Source organism: Perca fluviatilis, chromosome 10, assembly GCF_010015445.1.
Source record: "Perca fluviatilis chromosome 10, GENO_Pfluv_1.0, whole genome shotgun sequence".
Classification (NCBI taxonomy): domain Eukaryota; kingdom Metazoa; phylum Chordata; class Actinopteri; order Perciformes; family Percidae; genus Perca; species Perca fluviatilis.
Window position 1 is genome coordinate 15,557,392 of NC_053121.1, and position 23,306 is coordinate 15,580,697.

Genomic DNA, 23,306 nt, shown 5'->3' on the forward strand with positions numbered 1-23,306 from the left:
TTGTGCCAACAGAAACCAAGTTTGAGGGCACAGTTACCTGTGAGGGCATGTATGCAATCAAGTGCTCGTCAAGCAGACGCTCTCTCACATGTGGTGGCTACTTTCTGCTATGGCTGCTTAGTTTTACACAAGCAGGTGTCATTCTTTGCCTCTCCCTGTTTTTTTCTCGCCCGCAGCTGCCTGTACAACTCTCGGTTGTTGAATTGCTGCACAAGGACTTACATCGTGCGGCAGGCAGTTAATATCTGCACATGTGAAATAATATAATTTCCTCGTGAGCATATTTTATCGCGCTCGTGACATATGACTTAGGCTAAATCTGACACCATATATGGCTCTCTACACATGAATGATTCTAGCAGTCAAACAAGTGAAAAAAACACCAAGGACGTTCTGTTATCCTATCACCCTTGAAGTGACAAAAAAAAAATAAGTCAGTGAAAAACACACAATGGTGTTGTTGAAGTTATCTTGTTTACATGCACCTTTGACCCCCAGTAACAGAGCATCTCCCTTCACCATGGAAACACTGAATGCTACCTCCACAGCACATATAATGGGTTAAACCTCTCTGAAGTGCCCTTTCCCTCTCTACCTGAGCTAAGCGACAGCGGGTTCATTCTCTCACAAAGAAAAGGATGATGAAATGAGTGCAAACTCCTTAATCCTGCCAAATTCATGTCTTCATGTCCCAGGCAATTATCCTCATTCACTATAATGAGAGCTCATAAGGACTGAAGGCAGAAATGCAAGAAGAGGAGGATGTTAAGCCGCCACATGCAGTGGCATCACAGTAAGACAAGCATGTTTACCATTTTGACATTTTGAAATTGACATTTATGCTTTATTCAATCAATGTTGGATTACTTACTAGGCAAAACAGGCAGCGCTTTTGGGGTCCCAGGGAAATTGGAGTGTAGTAATTTAAAGAGAATTTTACATTTTGGAAAATAACAACATATTCACTTTCTTGTTGACAAGATCAATACCACTTTTGTGTCTGCATGGCAAATATATTTATAGCTTGAGTTTTGCATAAAGTTTGGAAACAGGACGAAACAGCTTGCCTGGTTCTGTCCAAAGGTAGCAAAATCTGCCTACCAGCAAATCTGCAGCACACTAATTAATTTATTATACCTGGTTTTGTTTAATCCAAAAAAAACGTTAAAATGATGTGCCAGACTAGTTCTTAGTTGTGGCAAACAGTAATGAATTACTGGAAGTTACTGGTCCCAGCTAAGAAACCGTGCAGCAACTTTTCGGGCCAGGCTAGCTGTTTCCTGCTTGCGCTAGCTGTTGGGCATTTCTTGCAGACCTTATTAGGTATACCGCTTTAACCGGGGCCAGCTGATGCTCTGGCTTACCGGATTGTGTCTTGAATTACCTGCCACATATGTTCCTTCAAAATTAGCTCAGTTGATGATTTGTTGTTTGCGAACATTCCGGGACAGATTTTTGTTGGCCGAGAAGAGTGAAGCTGTATGGGTCTTTAACAAACTGTGCTTGCCTTTTCACTTTCTTCCATCTTTGCTGTCAGAGATATTCTGCCCTCCGGAGTTTGCACAGCTGTACTTTTTTTTTTTTTTTTTTAACCAGTGAGCTGGATTTTAAAAAGTACAGCTCTCCCAAAACTAGAAGACCACCCAACCTGTGAGGCCTTTCAAACCTTCAAGTGCATTAGTGACAGTGAGTGGACTCTGAAAGCTGCTTGTCCAGTAACAAATCTAGTTCCAGGCTTTCTGAATCAAAATGAAGACAGCCGACTCATTATTGTCAATTATAGTGAATAAAACATTCAGAGAAGCAGTTTTAACGTTTAGAATCATTCTTTTTGTCACATGGATTACTTAATCTATTTCAGTGACCAAGCGGGACAAGCTGTCAGTAACAGGAACAACCCACGCAGCCATTTTGCTGATGGGGGTATTTTTACATGCACATACTGCTGTGTGATAACATCGTTCTCACAAAGAATTGAGCCGGTACGCCCCCTCCACATGCAGACTCACTTTTAAGGGGTTTGTGTTTGTGACTGTGTTCTTTTCTCTCCTGTTCTACTCCTCTGATGCCACCTTACTGTGGGCTTTATGTGATCTGTTCCAGCTTTTATGAGCCACATCAGGCCAGTGCAATGTGCACATTATCTCCTTAATGAGGACTGCCATACTGTAGGTGGTCATAATTAAGTAGTCCAGGACTCTATTGTCCAGATGTAGCCAGCCCATATTTATTTATGTCTTTCAAAAAGCCAATTTTAAGCTAGGGTTAACTATTCTTGTTTCAGACCTACTTTGGGTTTAATTCATACCCTGAATTGGCCATAAAAGACTACACGCTTTAACAAGCCGTCATGTTTATTCCTCACTTGATCCAGGCTGAAGTTTTATTGAGCGCTTTTGCTCTGTTTTCAGCAATGTCCTGCTTCACATTCACACAGGTGCACACCTGTACACTCAGGAGCTGACTAGGGCAAGCACCGTCCTCCACTGTCGACCACTGAGCAGATGGGAGCTGCGACCGTACTAACCCCGTCTTGCACCAGTACTCACGGTGGCAGTTGTTGAAGGAAAGAAAAGACTTGCGGAGGTTTGTATCAGCCACAAGCCCAATTCTTGAAACGTTTGGTAACTGCAGCACACTATAGTTCAATCAGGAGAGACTTCATTGCAGATATGAACAGATTTATTTGTAAGTTACATAAGCAAAATAGGAAATGTACAAAGTCTTTGGAGATTAGACTCCATCGTACTGAATATGTTTAAAAGGGGTAGAGAAACCCAGACATATCCTCCAACAGAGTCTAGACACTGGTGGTGGTGATGAAGGAGCACAAGAGACCGTATCGAAAGTGCCGAAGGGGCGGTCAGCTGGACGAAGACCCTGGGTATGACACTGACAACCCGCAGAGGAGAGAACAGGTTTAAAGCAGGGATGTCATGCTGTGATTGGCTTGTGAAATACATAGCTGAATCGGATTGGTTTAACTGAAAAGTGAATGCCTTGAAACAGCTGATCAATTAGGAGAGATGTGAAAATGTTATCGAAGTCTTCCTGAAAGAACTTACGCTGAGCTTCATTTCATACCAATGCCAACAACAGTGCTGTCTTGTGAAGAAAGTTCAACTTTGTCTTTGCAGTAGCAGGCTGCACAAAACCAAACAATATTTAACATTCATGGTTATTTATTTCCCATAATGCTTTATCTAAGATAAGATAGACTTTATTAATCCCACACTGGGGAAATTCCTGTGCTACAGCAGCTCAAAAGAAAAATGTACACACATCAGAATAACACAAATACACATTAGCTTAATGTTGACTTCAGCATACTGCTGCAATTAGGCCACATTTTCCCCACAGCTGGCTGTTGACTATACAAGCTTTTGACATGTGTGTATCTGACAGTCTGAACGTATTGTGCGCTGGAGAAGGTTTAATACGCTGCCGATAGAATTTAACGTTTCATGACTTGGCAACCCTCCTTTTGCGGTGGAGTTTTGCATCCTTATTCCTTCAGCATCATTGCTATACTTTGCTGAGAAATTAGCATGAACCTCACCCGGACATGACTGGATGAACACAGCACTTTCTGGGCTGTCATTGTCCTGACTTTCAAACTGACAAAACATGGCTGCTTTGGAAAAATGTCATCTATTCAATCCGTTTCTCTATTTTACAGCAACACCATCTAAGCCCACAATAGACAACCGACAAATAACATTATGTTATAGCCTATGTGTGTTGATATTAACAGAAGTTATGTGTCCTCATATTTATACCCCAAATCACAGTAATAACAAGATGAAGTCTAAGTCAAAACCAACTGGAAATGCCTTTTTAGTCCAACGTGTTTTTAACTTGATGACTCTTGGTGTCTATCTCTGGCAAAGTGGGATTTATACTCACAGATCTAAATTGAAGAGATCAAAATGATAAAAAATAAAGGAATAATAATTTATAATGAATAATTAATTTTATTCAGGGACCTTTCTTTTGCTGTCAGTAACTGACAGAACTGAGTTTAAAGAGCTCATTGAGGCAGGTCTGCTATTGTTCTGGACCATTGAAAGTGGCCAAAAGTCATAAAGTGTATTTTCTATGAAAGCCTGAGTTAAAATGATTACATTATGGTGCACTTTGAACAGAGAAAGGAAGCATCATAGGGAATTAAAGCCATTTGAGGAAAGCTCACATGTACTCCCCCTGACCTGTGAGGGGAGAGCCCTTACAGTTGAGCTGGATCAAACTGTTCTTTAAAGTTGATTCCCAATGATGTCAGAACAACGCTTCAAAGAAAATCACATCTTTGGTATAAGGGTTACACTGCAGCCTTTCGGGCATATTCACCATGAAAAAACATAATTGCTAGTGATAACCCAAATCACTTGAATAAAGCTTAAACTAATCAGCATTTAGGGGAAACAAAAAGCTCAATGTTTAAAATCTCCCCGGGAATGTGTGGTTTAATTGAAATACAAAAAGATACAGACATCTCTTTTTGTGTAAAAGTAATTGAAGCATATGGCTTAATTTTGCAGGCATATTCTGTAGTTAAAGATTTCTTCCTGTTTTATTTTCCCAGCGTCTGCCCTGTAGTAAGTAACCTTTAAATGTTATCATCTTTAGTCGTATTGATTATTCCATTTTGCCATCTTACAGTTTAAACATGGAAGTCTTTGTCATCTATGTATTTATCAAACTGCAGAATGAACATTACTTACACTTATTAAAGTATACAATAGCCCAAAACGTGTAGCAGAGAGTAGACGAATAGGGATGCCTTAAATTGCAAACTGCATCAAAATGCATCACTGCAAGAGTTTGTTTACTCTTTGTTTAAATGTGTTATCAATGTGCAAAGCAAGCCACGATTTCTGTCTTTTAGACTTTAAAGCACATTCTTTTCATTTGCTTGTCAATTTACATGACACATCGAATTATATTTGAAGGGAGGGAACTAGTGTCCCCTGAGGCGCGCTCTGTGTTTGGTAAAGCGCACAGCGGATGCGCACCGCAAATGGTCATATCATAGTTTGCCTTCAGAGATAAACATGTTCCAGGCACCATCGTTGCTGGTGTAGTCAGACTTGATTAGATTTAACGTTTTCATGTTTTCAGTCATATAATCTTTGTTTGGGAAAATCACGGACGAACTCAAGGGGACAGTGAGCGAGTTTGCCGCCCAAGTTTGGAGACCAGACGCCGGCTGGAGAGCGCCTGGTGCGCGCTTTAATTACAACCACAACAACACACCCAGGCGATTATTAAGAGGATTTGAAGATGAATGTCACGGGCGTTTTTTGCAAAAACAACCAAACAGAGAACCTGACTGACCCGTTATGTCTGAATTCAACTCACTCATCCTACAACTACATCAACATCACCACTTTCATGCACATATTCCCTTCAATTTATGGCATCCTGTGTTCAGTGGGAGTTATAGCCAATGGACTGGTCATCTACGCAGTGAAAGCATGCAAAAAGAAAATGGTATCAGACATCTACGTGCTGAACTTGGCAATAGCCGACATGCTGTTCTTGCTTGTGATGCCCTTCAACATTCATCAGCTGGTCAGAGACAGACAGTGGGTCTTTGGAAACTTCATGTGCAAAGCGGTCGTAGTGGTGGACGTCAGCAACCAGTTTACCACAGTGGGAATTGTTACTGTGTTGTGCATTGACCGGTAAGTGTTAAATCCATCCATATCACAGATCGGATGCAAATTCTTGTCAATGGTTTATTATAATTCTTTTAGAAGTAAGAGCTGTTCTTTAGCGCATCACAGTACCACATTTTTATTTTACTGAAAATACTGTATTTGGAAATATATAATAAATAATAATAATAATAATAATAATAATAATAACAATAATGAACAATAATAAAATTGAATATAAACAGAAATATATAATACACAAATATAATTATATTCATTATAATATTCATAATAAAGCACTCCCTGTGAATAAAGGTACAAACAGCCTATTTGATTCCCCCTGTTACCCAGTGTATTTACAGGTGCCATCATTTAAAAAGAGGTAATCACTGAACAGTCCATCTGAAAATATACTAATGAATTAGGGTAATCATACTTGTAACAGCTCATGAAGACACAATGTTCCCTGCATAAATGATGTATGTGTCATGTTTATGACCTGAACACATTGAGGACATTAAAATAAGTCTGTGTGCCAAGTGTAAACATCTCTATTTGAAGGTAATTACCGGAGCAGGAGCAGCTCTTGGAGCTATAATGCCACACATCTTCAGTTTAATATAGATAATGCATTTGTATTGGGCCATTAGACCAGCTAATTGTGTTCTAATGAGCAGCACCACCTGCACTGAAAATATCCTTCACTAGTTCTTTCCCATTTAGTAGTAGTGGACGTATTACTTTTAGTTTAATTGTTATCATTTCATCAATACTGTTACGTGTTGTGTATCTTGCCGCGGCATTACTTTACTTTCAATTCAACTCCGTCCTTTCAAATTACTTAATTTGTTTAAAGCTACAAGGGTTTTGCTGCAGCAAATGCTGAAAAAAATAGATCAAACAGAAACTCAACTGCAACACCATCAAAACAAGCAATTATAGGCTCTTCTTTTAAATTGACATCAAATAAATGATAACCTATAACAAAGAAACAAACAGAAAGCTATCTTGTGTGCCAAAAATCAATATATTGCTAGTGTTTGAAATCTGTCCCAGGGCTGATTAAATGCATTATTTGTAATTGTTGGTATTGTGATTGGAGTTTTCCACTCAGACTCATTTCCTAAAATCACATTTATTTGCAGTTGTTTATCTGAGCTTAGGAACACAGTCTAGTCCTAGTGAAAAAGTTAACTTCTAATATCAATATTACCAAGTTTTCTCTGATAAAATCATATATGTCCAGCCACTGACAGCTCAAACTCTCTCTAAATGTTTCCTTCTAAGCTGTTAGACACATCCCAAACTAACATTATAATTTTACTGTTAACAAAAACAGTGTTGTTTAAATCAACACAGGAAACAGTTATTTCTTCCACTTTAAAGACACTGTGTGATTTCATATAACGGCAGTTTGTGTGGATACCAACATGTTCCGGTTTCCAAACCACAGCAGAGTTAAATATATGTAATGCATTTGTTAAAGGGCAACTTTAGATGGCAATACAATAAATATAAGAAGTATTTATTGATAAGAAACATACTTTTACTGTGGATGTTTGTCAAAACAACCCTTTTTTTTTTCACTTGAATACATTTGCTCTAATTCTATTTTTTCCTCACACAGCAGCGAGACAACCACAGAGCATAAAACTTTTAGTGTGCTGGAATTCTGGCCAGACACTGGGTATTGATCTGCACTTACTGATTTAACCATCACACTAAAATAATATTTATTTAACTTCAAAAGAGGATGCCAGCTTGATTAGAATGCTAAACAATTTATTTATTGGGTAACACTTTACTTGAAGGTATCGACATAATCGTGACATGACACTGTCATAACTATGACATGACACTGTCATGAACGTGTCATAAACGTTAGAAACAAGTCATAAACCTTTATGACTTCTGTCATTAAGTGTCATTCGGTTTTTGTCACGACAAGTTGACATTGTTTGGGTTGTCTTTATTATGACAACTTGACATTAATCAAAGTGATATTACCAGAAGTTGTCTTGGTCATGACAAGATGACATTACATTTGTTTGGGATGTCTTTGTCATGATAACTTGACATAATGTCATCCTGTTTAATGTCAAGTTGTCTTAATGAGGACACTCCAAAGAAATTTAATGTCAAGTTGTCATGACAAAGACATCTTCTGGTAATGTCATCCTGGTTGATGTCAAGTTGTCATTACAAAGATATCCCAAACAAATGTAATGTCATCTTGTCATGACCAAGACAACTTCTGGTAATATTGCTTTGATTAATGTCAAGTTGTCATAATCAAGACAACCCAAACAATGTCAACTTGTCATGACAAAAACGAATGACACTTAATGACAGAAGTCATAAACGTTTATGACTTGTTTCTAACGTTTATGACATGTTCATGACAGTGTCATTTAATAGTTATGACAGTGTCATGTCACGATTATGTCAGTACCTTCAAGTGTTACCATTTATTGTCTAAGATAATTGCAATTTAGCAGGTTGTCCCAGAGTATTCGGGAGTCTTACAAGTTTACACGGCTGCTAAATCTAACCAGAGTGGTCGGGCACGAACACAGATCAACATGTAATATGTAGACAGTAACTGGAAATACCTCATTTGCTCCACTTAAATCACACTTGGGTTAAGTGATGACAAAGTGGTCAATTTCCTGCAAATGTCCTGAAGACTGTCAATGTCATAAGATATTAGAACTAGCTGAGCAGCTCCTCAAATTGAAACACAATCAAATGCAAAATCCAAATGGAAATGTGTTCATTTTCTACGGCTGTCGGTTTAAATTACACACATTTTTCACTGCATTCATCACTCTACTGAGCACATACTATATTGAGATTGTATCTCTGACATGGTACCTGATTTCATAATATCCCTTTTGCTTGATTTGAGTCTCTGAGCATGTCAAAGATGAAAATGACCTCTTGAAGCAAAACCAATGCTGTTTACCATGCACTTTGGCAAAGTTCCTTTTGTCATTTGTGTTGCTGACTGCAGTCCAGCTCTAAAATAAACTTCTTCCTCCTAGGTACATAGCTATTGTACACCCCACGTCAGAGAAGAGGACCATCCAGTGGACCATCATCATCAACCTGCTGGTGTGGCTGGGCAGCTTCCTCCTTACCGTCCCTGTCATGCTGTACGCCAAGGTTGTGCGCAGACAGCATTTGGAGATGTGCATGATGTACCTGGACGGCCCTGAGGATATGTACTGGTACACTCTCTACCAGTCTATCCTGGGCTTCATCATTCCTCTCATCATCATCAGCACCTTCTACTCACTCACCCTCTACCACGTCTTCAGCTCTATCCGCCGCGTCAAACGGAAGCAGTCGATTTGGGCTAAAAGAGCCACAAAGATGGTCCTAATGGTCATCGGCCTGTTCCTCATCTGCTGGTCGCCCTACCACGTCATTCAGGTGGTCAACCTGACCAACAACACCCCGACTATCGCCTTTGTCTATGCCTACAACATCAGCATCTGCCTCAGCTACTCCCACAGCTGCATCAACCCGCTCATGTTGCTCATCTTCGCCCAGAATTACCGCGAGCGTCTGTGCTCCAGGAACGCGCTGCACAGCTCCCAGCACTCATCCAAGGGCACGGTGGTGAAAACGGATGGTTCCAGTACGACCAATGAGCCCAACTACCGTTGCACTGTCATCTAATCAGAGAGGTGTCTTTTTGTATATACTGTACACATGTTAATGTAAATGCTGCTCGCCCCCAAAAGGATGTAGCTTGATCAATGGTGTTGCCTGTCAGGCCATATTCTGCAGCTTTTTCCAATTAAAAAACATAAAAAAAACTGGGCAGAAATCACTCACTCACTCACTCACCAGCGCTTTATGTTGTTACTTATTTTTATTTAGTCTTTCTCCTCCTACAACATCATAGGCACAGCCAAGCCCGCCTGAGGAATCACACGTGCTTAATGTCAACCCACTTGCTCACTCTTTCATCTGCTCATTCCTTTACTTTACATATTTGTCTTCTCTACACCTACTTACATATTTATTTACCCATCCCAATTTCTCCTGTCCTCATTTATTGATCAAATTGTCTATTGTTGCCATTCTGGATCTTATATTTTTATTTTATTGTATTATTTTATTAAATAATTGATTTCCCCTATAGTTTCATTATCTCCCCCTCCCAATTATTGCTAATCAAAATAAATTCAGGTAATCATTCCACTGATGCCAGTGATGAAGCAGCAGCTTTGGCTCAGCTGTGGATTGAAACCACTGGATTAAAAATACTCCCTGTCCCAACAACCGGCTCACTCCTAAGAGTTTGGGGGCAGGTTCTGAAAGGGGCCACAGGTATCTGTAATGGGCCCTCCACAGGGTCCCCCCATGGTACCATAGATGGAATGCAGAGGTGTATTTTAAGTGTATTTGGTTCCTTCTCTTTTTCTCCTGCCTCTTTGTCTTTTCTCTTTCAGTCATAAATATACACACACTCATACACACACATACAGTATATACACACACGTATAACTGGCTTCCATATATTTTTATTTTTGTTTTATTTCCCTGTTCCTCCATGTGCGCATTATTGGATGTGTTAACCTTTGTCCTCCGTCTATTTCTATATATTTTATGGCTCTACCTCTGTCTGTGTTTGTGTACTGTCCCTTTGGACCAAAAAAAAAAAGGTTTCAACAGGAAATCTAAGAAAAAAGGAAACAGATTACTGCTCAGCAAAAGCTCCCTTTATATAGCCGGCACGCTAACAAAGAAAGCAACTGTTTCTGAGACAAAACTAGAAGGAATATCAGCATGGACTTTCAAAGATGCAGAGATAAGAAGGGACGCTGAGGAGCGACTCAGGTGTAAACCGTTTTCCTTTTGGACTGGGAGCTATCATTAACCTTTACCAACCACAGGCTACATCCAGTGTCATGCTGGTTAGTGACAAGACTGATGAAGTGCAGCTTGTGAGATCTGTCACTGACATTAGCATGGTTAAGTGTGAAATGTTTACACTAATTGTCTTATTACTAGCCAGCATCCTGAGGGCTCACGATGGAATTTAATTCCACTTCAAAGCTGGAAGAGTTGTTTATCTCCACCCATTGTGACGTCTTCACTCAAAATACTTTCTAATAAGAAACCCTTTATGAAAGGCTTATAAGTTGGAACCAATGGCTTTAATAATGGTTGATAAATAATGTACTAATGCTTTATAGATAGTTCTAAGGTTGTAAAAAAATCTCATTAGCTGGTGTTTATTCTTTCTATTTTGTAAGAATGCATTTATGAATGTTGATCCATTAATAAATGCTCAGTTATTAATAATAATAAGTCATAACTGAAGGGTTTTTAATAATCAAGTCTCCCTCTGTAAACGTTACTATGTTGTTAATATATAGATTTTGTTCCAGATTGTCTGCCAAACTAGCCAGAGGTAGGCTAGTTTTCAGAACTTGGCACCCCCAAAATTTGTACTTATTAATGGCTCATAACCAGACCCAAACGGAATCTGCAGATTGTTTTACAGTTTTCAGCGGTGATCCTGAATGAAAATCTGCAGTATTCTTTTTGCTTGGGGTGGAGACGTGTTAACATTCTAAGTTAAGTTACATGTTTTAATTTAATTATTATAATTCTACGGAACATTCTGCATCTGCAGACTCCATGTGGCTCTGCTCATAACCGATCTATGAAAGATATGTGAATGATCTATTAACCAATAATAATCATTAGTTACAACTTTTAAACCCTTTGAACCCTTTTATCCCAATTAATAATCAAGCAAGTGTTTGATACATGAAAGAAAACAGACACTTTATGGCAGTCAAACATTAGAGAAACATTTCACATTTACAGAGAAGTACTGGTCGTTCATCGTGAGCACAGATTCAGAGTCTGTTGTTTTGCTCAGCAGAACAGCCCCTTTCTGTTTGTCTTAGAATCTAATCACATGCATGCGTAACACACCAGTGATTGCTTCACTCACCAAAATAAAGATAAACAAGAATCTGTGAAATTGTCATGATAGACCTACAGCAGGGAAGTTGATGTATTACAATGTTGGTGGATTGTTTTAAAAAAAATGATATAAATCAGACATTCTGTGTTTTTCTTTTCTTTCTTGTTTACTTATCCGAGTCTTAAACCCCTCTGAGCTATAGTTACTAGTGTATAATTTGAGCTCCACACCTCACCACCACTGTCCTGTTATCGAGGACGACTACAGTGATATTGCAGAGACGATGAAGACAACATGAAGGACATTTGATGCTCTCGCATTAAGATCATGTAATTTGTCTGATTGTACATTTGCATAATGAAAAGTGAGAGGTAATGTACAGGAAATATGTATGTGTATTATTGTCTCAGAGTTAATAAGTATGTTCACAATGGCACTGGAGCACTAAATGTGTGTGTACTGTGTGTCCTGTAAATCACGCCTGCTTACGTTTAAGCAGAAGTGCGTCACACTGTCATATATGGTTCTTCTCTGTGCTGTGTGCAAAGATTGTAGGCATTGTTTTTACTCTGATCGAGGCTGGATTAACAGCTGGGAAAAGTAGGGAACCGGGCCCCGGTGCCTTAGGTTCACTCTGTGCAAACGAGTTTATGATAATTTGATGATATGCAAGTTTGTTTGGTAATATTCATCACTAACGCACAATATGACTGCACGTGTTGTTATAACCTTAGCCTGTTTCACAATTATTGTTTGTATTTTGTTAGATTATTTGAAATGGCAGGCTAATATTAAGCAAAAGGTTGGTGTTGATTTCTTTATTTATGCATCACTTTTTAGTGTCCCCTGGAAACAGTTTCTGTTTTTTTGTGTGCTACTAGCAGGACGTTTCTGTATTTGGTCATGTTTTCTCCATTTGTAGCGGGTTTTTTTTTTCTTCTAAATGCTGCACGTGTTGGCAAATTGGTGAAGATGTTTTCTTAATTTGCAGTGCATTGAGCTCTCAGGGCCACCATATATAACCCTTGATGACATCACTCTGACGTCATCAGGGTTATTTTCTCAGACTTGACAAAGCTCCTCCAGAGCCACAGAAGACATTACACTATAACTGTTTGCACTGTGCGTATTCCTAAATAAAGTTGAGAGTAATCAAATTATCACAAACTAACTTCGGGACAGTTTATTAGTGCCTCACTGTGGGTTAATACGGCCTATATAGTCTATATATCCTTGACGTTCCACTTCCGGGTTTTGCTCCGGTCTTTTTGCCGATTTCAGTTTCCTTCTGCTTTCTTTTTTGTTGGAATTTTAAACTCCGGTGGATTTATGAGGACTATGGATAACTGCTCCTCAGATCTCTGCAGGGTAAATCCAGACAGCTAGCTGGACTATCTGTCCAATCAGAGTTTTCTCTCCCGACTATTTTGCAGCGGCTCCGTCCGGCGCTTAGCACCGCCCATGACGATTGTGATTGGTTTAAAGAAATGCCAATAAAACAGAGCACGTTTTTCTCCCATCCCGGAGCGCTGTGTGGAGTAGCCAGACCCTCCTGCGCTCTGCAGCGTGTGGACGGTCTGACAAAGCGAGACTAATACGGCCATGACTTTGATATATAGTCTTTCTCAGTGTTTGGTATTGCTCAGTAGTTGTCGCTGTTTTGTGATTGTTACTGTAGGCCTATCCACTGGCCAGTGAAATCCTTCAAAGTTTATGTAATCGTTGCAGTCTGTGGTATAACTTAATGAATCAATATATGAGTTATAATTGGATGTAAACATTGTTTGTAAAGATTCAGACATTTAGACCCTATTAAAATGTTTGTTCATAATAACTTCCGGGTAGAAAACTCCTGCATCCTGTACATACAATTTAACAGGCGCTGAGCAAAACGGGGACGAGGAACAACTCAGCTATACTCTCATCTCATTCATCTAAAATGTGTGTTTGATGATTTCATATCCCAACATTTTCATTTATGTTAGGTTGGATGCATAATATACCTGTTGAGCCACAGACAAATAAAAATGACCCCACACAAACTAGTCTGACCGCTAGATTTGGTTTATTACTTACCAAAGCAACACAGTACAGAAAATAAGCACAGCAGAAACGTCAGACAGGTCTCCATGTTTAACTGTATATCTTTAAAATGTTACAGTTATGGCTAAAAATGACAACAGAAATAAGCAAGTTTGCCGATTTCACGTATCTACGAAATTCAAATCAACTGCCATTCCTCTACCCGGAAGTGATTTTTGTGTTAGCGCGACGTCATGGTGATTGTACAGTATACTTGTATGCTTTCAATTGTGAACACGTTGAATTGTAAATTGTAGATGTTTTAATGCAAACATCAGAGTAAACACAGAGGAACAGGTGCAGATGGCTACGATCCCGACTACATGGACAAGCAAGACTATCTCCATCTCTACATCAGAGGGGCACCGAGGCAAGATAACATTTCACTGGAATTATATACCTCGTATGATTTCATGTGACAAATAAAAGTTGATTGATTGATGGATTGTTTCCCAAATGTTGTCAATGGAGAAACAGCAGCCTGTACTTTGACAGTCACTAATTTAAGCAGTGCCACACACACTTTGTCCAGAGACTACTTTCACTTTTTATTTAATTCATCAGTGCTCTTATTTCTTATTTTAACAACCAGAAAGAATACCTGGATGAGAGTCAGGCTTTTAATGAATTGATTGGTGCAGTGGTAATATTCGAGATTTATCTTTGATTGCCCGCACCCACATGAAACAAAAACACTTGACTTTGCTATTAAAGTGTTTTTCATAAGCTCTTAGGTTATTTATGACTGTAGCAGGCTGCTAGGGGATGCCAAGTGAAGGAGTAGAAAGGACTGCATGAAAATGAGAAGCACTGTCATTTATGGTGTTGTGGGAGTCTATTTACCTCAAATTTCTCTGATGTCTGATGCCTTTTTGGGAGCAAATATCAGAGGGTTAACAGCAGAAACAGTTTCACAACAGTCACAAACAATCATCCACTTAAGTGACCGTGGATGAGACCTCGACCTCGGTTCTTGTTGGATTCTCATGTTAACATCTGCCGATTCAGACTGCAGAGGATTTCATAAGCTGTATTGAATTCCCTCTGAAGTATGAATGTGTCGCCACAGCAGTTTTATGAATTTATTTTGTTTTTTTCTTGTCAGGAGGCCAAAATGCTTTGGGAATTATGGATCCACTGCTGTGTAATTTGATTTGAAAGTTGTGGACATAGTTGAACCAAATTATGATGGTAGTCGCTTTGCAATTTCTTTTTCCTATTTAAGAAGATTGCCTTGAGTAAACCTTTTGACAAGTCTATTCAGACTGGACCAGACTGACACAGCGAATATGTGATGCTAATGTGCAAATTTCCATTTGAGGACAACAGAACACACGCTAAAAGGCTAGAAAGGAGTATTTGCATATTTACAGAGGACGTGTGACACAATCTCATCAATGTCCGTTAAACACGGAGCTAAGGCTACAGCAGGCGGTTAGCTTAGCTTAGCAAGACTGGAAACAGGGAGAAACAGCTAGCCTGGTTCTGTCCAAATTCTAAAAACATGCCTATACCAGAATTTCTTAAGCTCGCTAATTAACGTTGTTGTATATGTAATACGTACTCTTGCCATCACCTTGACGTTGCCAAGCAACAAGTGGAGACTCTAGGAAGTTACTGAGCCTGAGTGCTAGTTTTTTGGACTTTGGAGGAAATTCAATTCCACGGCACTAGGCACACAGCGACAACAGTAAACTAAACCCATGTAAAAAACAGTTACATTTCTCTTTGTTTACTTTGATCAAACAAATCAGATATAACATGGTAATGTGTGAAATGTAAGGCTTTTGGCGTAGAGACATGAGATTGCTATCAATCTAACTCTCTGCAAGAAACTGAATAGGCATATTTGCCAAAATGTCAAACTCCTTCTGCCAGAACATAATTGCTATATATATATATTGAATAATAAATTGGTAAACTCAAATAAATTGGCAGGGTAGGATCAGCCAATGACAATCACATGCCACAAAAGCAAAAAATAAATATAATTGAATTAATTTCTTTGAATCATAAGACAAAACCATCCACAGATATGAGAAAACAACCGCTGAGAAAGAGAACGAACAGCGTGTGTTGACAGTTCATTATTAAAGGTAAAAGAGTTAGACTTGTCATGTTGCCCTCCCCTTCACATTCACTGGTACAAGCAGCACCTGCACGGCAGCAAAAACACATCCCAGTCCTGATCAAAAAATGGTTGGACAGCAGTCCTTTTATGGTCTGGGCAAACATATAAATCACATGATTTTCTCCACTCCTCTTCTTTGCACTAACTTCTCTTTCCTATCTCGGTGAAACAGGACCCTCCGAGTCCCACCGGAGACAACATAAATCAAATTATGGATTTCGTACACTCATGTCTCAGGTCTGGGGAAAAGAAGCCAATTTTTTTTTCTCCCTTCCTGCATTACAGCAAGCGCTATCATCACAAGATCATAAAAGATGCACATCTGACAAATTCTTCGCTCTGCTGCTGAAACATTAAAAAGGATCACTGCATGCAGAGTAAGTGGGCTGGTTTTTACAGCGCTTTTCAGGTGCTCAGGTGGGGAGTTATAGCTTGCGAACCAACGCTGACTATGAAAATTTCACTTGATACTAAAATGCTGCTGTAGTACAGTGTGGTCGCAACAACATCGATATTACACATCACTTTACTTTATCATCCCACATGGGAAACTTGATCTGCAGTCAGGAGCGCAAGAAGAAAAAAAACACATATAACACAATACAAAAACACAAAGTACAAAAATGTTTCCTGTACATACAATATACAGAACACAAGTACTACACCAGCAATATCTAAAAAAAAAAATCTAAATTACATGTGCAAATTAAGTCAAGATATTGCACAGGGAATGAAAGAGTTCTTACTCCTATTGCTCTTGAACCGGGGTACTCTAAGTGAAGGGGCTGGTTTGTGCAGTCGAATATAGAGCGGGCCTTGCTGATTCCTTGCTGGTCAAAGACAGCCATCAAGGGGGTCTGTGGGATACCCTTACCAGCCACCTTCACAATATGGCTGAGGTGGTTTTTGTCCCTGATGTTCAGGTTACCACACCAAGCAATCATGGTAAAAGTAAGAACAGATTTAACATTCCACTTGACCCTAAGATGACTTTGCTGCACCTGTATCCAACAAAATCTCAATCTGAAACCCCAAGAATATAAATGTATCGATTGTGCTATACTACAGGCAAAAAGGACCATAGCTCTCATCTGGAAGAAAATGGAGACAGGCACCTACAATTGGTGCTTGGATCAAGAATATGGTGCAATGTATGAAGAGACTGACATACATATTGGGAGGCAAAATGGGGGCGTATGAGAGAATCTGGAGGCCATTTGACCGGTTTGTAAAAGAAGAAGACACATGGGAGCTACTACCGTGATACTGTCATATCATTTGCTTTTTGTTTTTTGATTGTTCTAGTACGGCAGAGGTTGAAAGAGAAATTCAGTTGTGGGTTCGGACGGCGAGGTTGTTTTAAAATTGTAACTGCAATGAAAAAAAATGTATATGATAATATAATAAAACATTTAATATGAGAAAGGCCTCATCACACCATCTGACAAACAGCTCTAGCACTGGCCCATGCTCAGATTCAACGTTATAGAGCAGGCAAATTTCAGATGTTGCTGGATTGGTGTAAAGACTGTACAGCAATGGGGCCGGGACACCACCCTGAGTGGAAGAGGAGCGCTATTCTGACAGAGAGCCATTCATCCTCACCCTCTGAGACCTTCATGTTAAAAAATCTACAACCCAGCCAACAAAAATTTACATCAAGATTAAAATAAACAAGCTATTTATGAGCTAAAAATATGTGGCTGGATAGTATTATATACTGATGAAAAATCAATAAACAAAAGTCTGGCATGGGGGGCCAGGACCTTATAGGTGCTTATACAGGAAGTTGAGTAGTGTGGTTGAGGAATTCTATACCCCCAATCTGGCCCTGGGCTCTTATTTGTCTTAATTTTCTGAAATTCTGCCTTAACATCAGCATCAAACATCTGGTTTGACTTTGTGGGAGGGGGAAGAAGTCAAGGGTATCAAATCTTAAATTTTAAAAGTGTAAAGTGTTTCAGCTAGGTCTTTGTTTTTATCATAGCATGCAATACTAACTGGCGTTTCCTCATTCCGTACCACACCATCTTCAAATTGTTGCTGCTTGACTCTCCAGCTCATTTTTGTATTGTAGTTTGGCCCTCTTAAAAACAAAAACAAAAAAACTTGACCCACTTAGTTTACAATTTGACCTCTCTCCCTGCCTTCTTTTTCTGTCTCATCACCTTTCAGAGAGCCCCCAATCAAAGCATCCCTGTAATTTGAAATTATTCAAGACCATGACCTCATTGGTCTTCACATATTGCCTGTGGAAGTGGAAGTAGGGCCTCTACTATATTTCGAGAGTTAGACTATAAATGAATAGCATGTACATTTCTGCTCATCCACACCCAAACTTAAGCCAAATACATACTGTTCCACACAACACTGCTATTAAAACACAAATGAGCCATACCAGTGCACTGGCTGACATGTTTCTAGCGTTTGCTGAAAACTACATTGCTCAGCTGTTTTAGGAAATGTCACAGCCTTTCTTCTTTTTTAAAGTGAAGCTGTATATTTGTGACCCATTACTTCTTTAGTAAAAACCAGTGGACTAAGAGCTTATTGCCACAGAAAGGGCAGGGAAATCAGAAAGTACTGATAGACTGGCTAACACAAATTTGGTTTTGGTCTCTTCATGGGATTGGTTGACAATCAGAAAAATATGGAAAGACACCAGCTTCATCTGTTAATCAAACTCACGTGTGATCAGTTAACATCCACCTTAACGGCTACTTCTCCAACTCTGGCTGCTTACACAGACGTTCAGGAAGCATAAACCAAAAACATGTTGTCCACTACTGCATTTCAGTCAGCCAACTCAAGCGGAATAGATTATTGTGTGAAAGTAGAATGTGCTGAAGTTTGCCGTCTGGCTCCCCACAAGCGAGACGACTAACTTCCTAGAGGGGAACATAGACTCAAAGACTATAGGTGGATGCTGAGGTGGAGGTGGCATAAGCATAGCTTTCATTTGAGCATTGTGGCAGCGGGCTTAAGTACACCAACGTAATTAAAAGAGTAGATCCAGAGTAGAGTGCGGATTGGGCCACATTTTTCTGTCCGAGCCTGGCCCGCATCAGACAGAACAGTAACCGAACCCGACCCCGACATGCATTAAGTTATTTCTGTCCGAGCCCGACCCGAGCCCGACGCAGTTAAAATAAAAAAAAATTCTCATACTAATGACACATGTATGGTTTGTTTGTGTGGAAAGCCCGCTTTTATTAAGCAACTGTAGGAAGGCATTCGGAAATGTCAACAGATGAGCGCATCAGCGCTCACGAGGCAACAAGTGCACGTTAACACAGGCAAGCTATTTTAAATTTAAAATGTTCAATGCCTTATTGCGCTGATGTGACCGAGCCTGACCCAAACCTGAACATAATTTCTAAATATCTTGTTGGGTCCTGTCGGGCTTGGGTCGGGTATCCATCCTCTAATCCAGAGGTGGGGAAATGACATTTGTACACTCTGTTGATACATTACAGATGCCTGAAATACACACACATGGACAAACAGGATGTATATGTACATTAATGGAGAGATGTCAGAGTGAGGGGGCTGACCACGAAAGGCGCCCCGAAGCGGTTGGGGGTCGTTGCCTTGCTCAAGGGCACCTCAGCAGTGCCCAGGAGGTGAACTGGCACCTCTCCACCTACCAGTACACAGTCAGCACTTGGTCTGTAGGGGGACTTGATCCAGCCAAGTCCCTAAAGACTGAGCTACAGCTGCCCGCTTGCAGTGAGAGGAGTATGAAAGTGTTGCAGCAGACGGTGGGAGACGGGAGAAAAACGTGCTCTGGTTTATTGGCATTTCTTTAAACCAATCACAATAGTCTTGGGTGGCGCTAAGCTCCGCACGGAGCCACGGTGCCTCAGCAAAATAGCCTTGGGAAGGAACTTGTTTTGGTGGAACGTGTACGTTGAAAAGTTGTTTTAGTCGTGCAACAGAAAACTCAGATTGGACAGATAGTCTAGCTAGCTGTCTGGATGTAGGAGTTTAAAATTCCAACACAAAGAAAGCGGAAGGTTACGGACATCTGGCCGAAATGAGGGACTTCCGGGAGAATTTCCGGTGGCACCGGAAGTGGAACGTCGTTGATATAGACTACAGCAGACTTGCGTTAGCTGCCTGGAATAGACGCTTCATGTCTGATATGTGACTATAAACCAGACCTGTTGTGTTTGAGGCCACTACTGCTAAGTTAAATTTTCTGGAGGTGCAAGGGATAACTGCCCTGGTGTGACTTGATGCTGATCTTCATCTTACCTCTCAAGTACAAATTAAACATAAGTGCACTCGGATTCAGATTCCACTGAAAAAAAATATTTGCTGGTTTTGCAAGACCATTGGTGACTATATTTATTTACATGCCCACAAGAAACCAAATTACTGTATAAAATTAGGTTTAAAAACATTAACATTAAAATGCACTAAATTATCCATTTGATAATGCTCAATCTCAAATGTCATTCTAGTGTTTTCAAATTGTTACTTTAAAGTTTACTTTAAAAAGGGAAACGATGAAATGTCTCCTGCTTCCTACTCTTTCAGTTTGCTAACAACATAATTGTGCATTGCAGCCATCATCTGGAAGAGAGTGGGTTCAAATCAATAGACGACAAGTGTGACAAACATGTTTGGACACTTTGTGCTTGTTCTCAGCAGGTTAAATGCCCATTCTGTCACCTTCAACTCTAGTCATCACTTATTTTTTGTGTTCAAACACACATTTCAGGTGTTTCCAGTTGACTTGTTGTTCTGGTTTTGTTGTCCACGAGAGGGTGGGTGCCGACGGGACGCTCCTTTCACTTGAGTACCCCACAGTTTGAGGCTCAGTACCTGCATTTTATGTGTCTTTAATGGGTGTATATTTGCATGTTGTTTGAGAGCTCCTAACCTAAGACAAATTTCTATAATTATGTGATAGACGACAAAGTTTTTCGAATGTTGAATCTTGTTGGACGACTGCAGAGCTGTAAAATAGTGAACTTGTCAGGCTTTACAATGCTCCCTTACCATATGGAGTTTTATTCCTATCTTTATTCAACAGCGCATTCTTTTAATTTGAGAGCATTTCTCATTGATTTTATGTTCAGACACACCAAGGCCAACGGTAATACCTGAGCTGCTGCATTGACACAGCCAAATCAATGCTTTACACTCATGTACTGTTGTCATCTGTCAATATGAAGATACAGTATGTCATTAACTCTACTGTATTGTGTGATCAGCTATATAATAGGAGAATAAAACACAAGTGAGCACATTACTGCTACACAGAAATACTCACTTTGTCATATACATCCATGTATTCATTATGCTCAGTTTTTCTCGCCTACCCTATAATAAAAGATGGTGCAAAAATAATAGCTTCATATTTCTGTGAGAATAGGTGTTAATTTGGTTACACATCAATTAGTCTCGCATTGCCAGACCTTCCTCCACAGCGCTGCGGAGGAGGGTCTGGCTCATATCTATGGTCTGGCTAGTCCACACAGCATTCCGGAATGGGAGAAAAACGTGCTCTGGTTTATTGGCATTTCTTTAAACCAATCACAATCGTCATGGGTGGCGCTAAGGGCCGGACAGAGCCACGGGAAGGAACTTGTTTTGGTGGAACGTGTACATTCAAAAGTTCTTTTAGTCATGCAACAGAAAGATTGGACAAATAGTCTAGATTATCGGTGTTTTAAGCCCCCAACGTCTCCTTCCAGGCAGCGCTGCCTGGAAGGCACTAGGATTAGGCAATGATTATGGTTATGGTTAGGGTTAGGTTAAGTTTAGGGTTAGGTGCCTTGAAGTCAACGGTTGCAGCGCTGCCTGGAAGGAGACGTTGGGGGCTTAAAACACCACTGAGCGATAGTCTAGCTAGCTGTCTGGATTTACCCTGCAGAGATCTGAGGAGCAGTTAACCATAGTCCTCATAAATCCACCAGAGTTTAAAATTCCAACACAAAGAAAGCAGAAGGTAACTGACATCTGGCCGCATTTCTGGCGGCAACGGAGCAATCCCGAAAGTGGAACGTCGTGGATATAGACTACACATGAATTAATGTATTAAGTACCTGTGAATTAACATTCTTTAACTGAATTATGTTTATAAGTATTTAAGTGTGAACTAATCACATAAAGTCATCGTGACTTGATTAATTGTTAATGGTGAACAACAGGAAATCATGATACGTCCTGCATTAATTCATGCATTAAATCATCATGAGTCATGCGTTAGTTAATCACTACTTAACTACACGATTTGTTCCCTTATTATAAAGTGTTACCGACATCTTTTTAAAGCACTTATTCAGAATTTTAAAAAACAAACACATTCAAGCTCTCTTTTAGAGCATCCCAGGGACTGTCTTGTGATGTTCTTTGAATTGTTTCTCGATGTTCCCAAAGATGTTTATTGGGGTTGAGGTCTTGTGACTGCTGACAGAAAGCCATGCGAGTGAACACTTGTTGCTTTGCTTTGGACTTTAAATAAGCCCGGCAGAGAGAGAGAGAGAGAGAGAGAGAGAGAGATCTGATGCACGTTTAGCTTTCATCTTGCTAGCAAACCACAACACTATTTTAAGTCAGGAAGGATTTTACGGCATGATTCTGCAGGGCAGGGACACTTCTCTGAGGTCAGTGGGGATAATCCTCGGCAACTCTGAATATGCTAAACATCCCTCTCCCATACTTCCATCACTGTATTTGACTATAGGTCAAGTGCTGTAGCATAGAGCGCAGGTTGACATTTTTTTCTATTCTTTCCAGCAGTTAAACCTGGGTATTTTTTTTGGTCCATTTGGTCCGATTGGTTTTGTTTTCATTGCTTTGTCACTGATTTGGAAAATGTACTTCTTTTGATTGCACTAAGAGGGTCAGGCTGTTCTTCAGTCAGCTGGCTTTGTATCAATTTGTTCCAGCTTATAAAAGTTTGTAAAAAAAAAAAATCACAACACAATGTCATGTGAAGCCCTCTTACAAATGTAGAAATTTGGCACTCAGGAGAACAAGATGGCTCCATTGTTCTTGAAAATGTTACAAACAAGCCCTAACCAAACTGAAACAACAATAACATGATGGATGGACAAGGATGTGAACAATCTTACAATTTCCAATTTCTCCCTTTTCCTCTTTCTCTTATCATCATCATGTCTTCAGTTCTTCTATTTGCATGTATCCATCCATAACTTTATCAATCCTCAGAGGTAAAACTAATGTCTTTCAGAGAGGTCCCAGCAGACAACATAAAAGACATGCTGACACTATAGTAATGGTAACGCAAAAACTAACACATATTCCAAGAGAACATTAGTGTTAATAGGGAGCCTGTCTAGTCTAAATAACTGTGCAAGAAGGAGCGCTACGGCAGGTCCTTTATTCCAGCAGCAGTCAGACTCTTTAATACAACATCATAATGTAGCACTGCTAGCTCATTCTGCAGCATGAGCCATCACTTATCAATATTCTGCACTATGTATATGTATTTATTTATTACGCCGTG

At 39.8% G+C, this 23,306-nt stretch overlaps 1 protein-coding gene across 1 annotated transcript; it reads left to right on the forward strand.

Annotated features, from left to right (window-relative positions):
* The first annotated feature begins 5,018 nt into the window (after positions 1-5,018).
* LOC120566311 (melanin-concentrating hormone receptor 2) lies at positions 5,019-10,130 on the forward strand. The gene is made up of 2 exons (XM_039812668.1): positions 5,019-5,684; positions 8,702-10,130. Exons 1-2 carry the CDS (start codon positions 5,281-5,283, stop codon positions 9,339-9,341), a joined length of 1,044 nt encoding a protein of 347 aa, XP_039668602.1. The 5' UTR covers positions 5,019-5,280; the 3' UTR covers positions 9,342-10,130.
* Positions 10,131-23,306: the final 13,176 nt, after the last annotated feature.

Coding starts and splice junctions, on each gene's coding strand:
- LOC120566311 (XM_039812668.1), top strand. CDS start 5,281: ATGAATGTCACGGGCGTTTTTTGCAAAAACAACCAAACAGAGAACCTG. Junction 5,685..8,701: donor ACTGTGTTGTGCATTGACCG/GTAAGTGTTAAA, acceptor TCTTCCTCCTAG/GTACATAGCTATTGTACACC.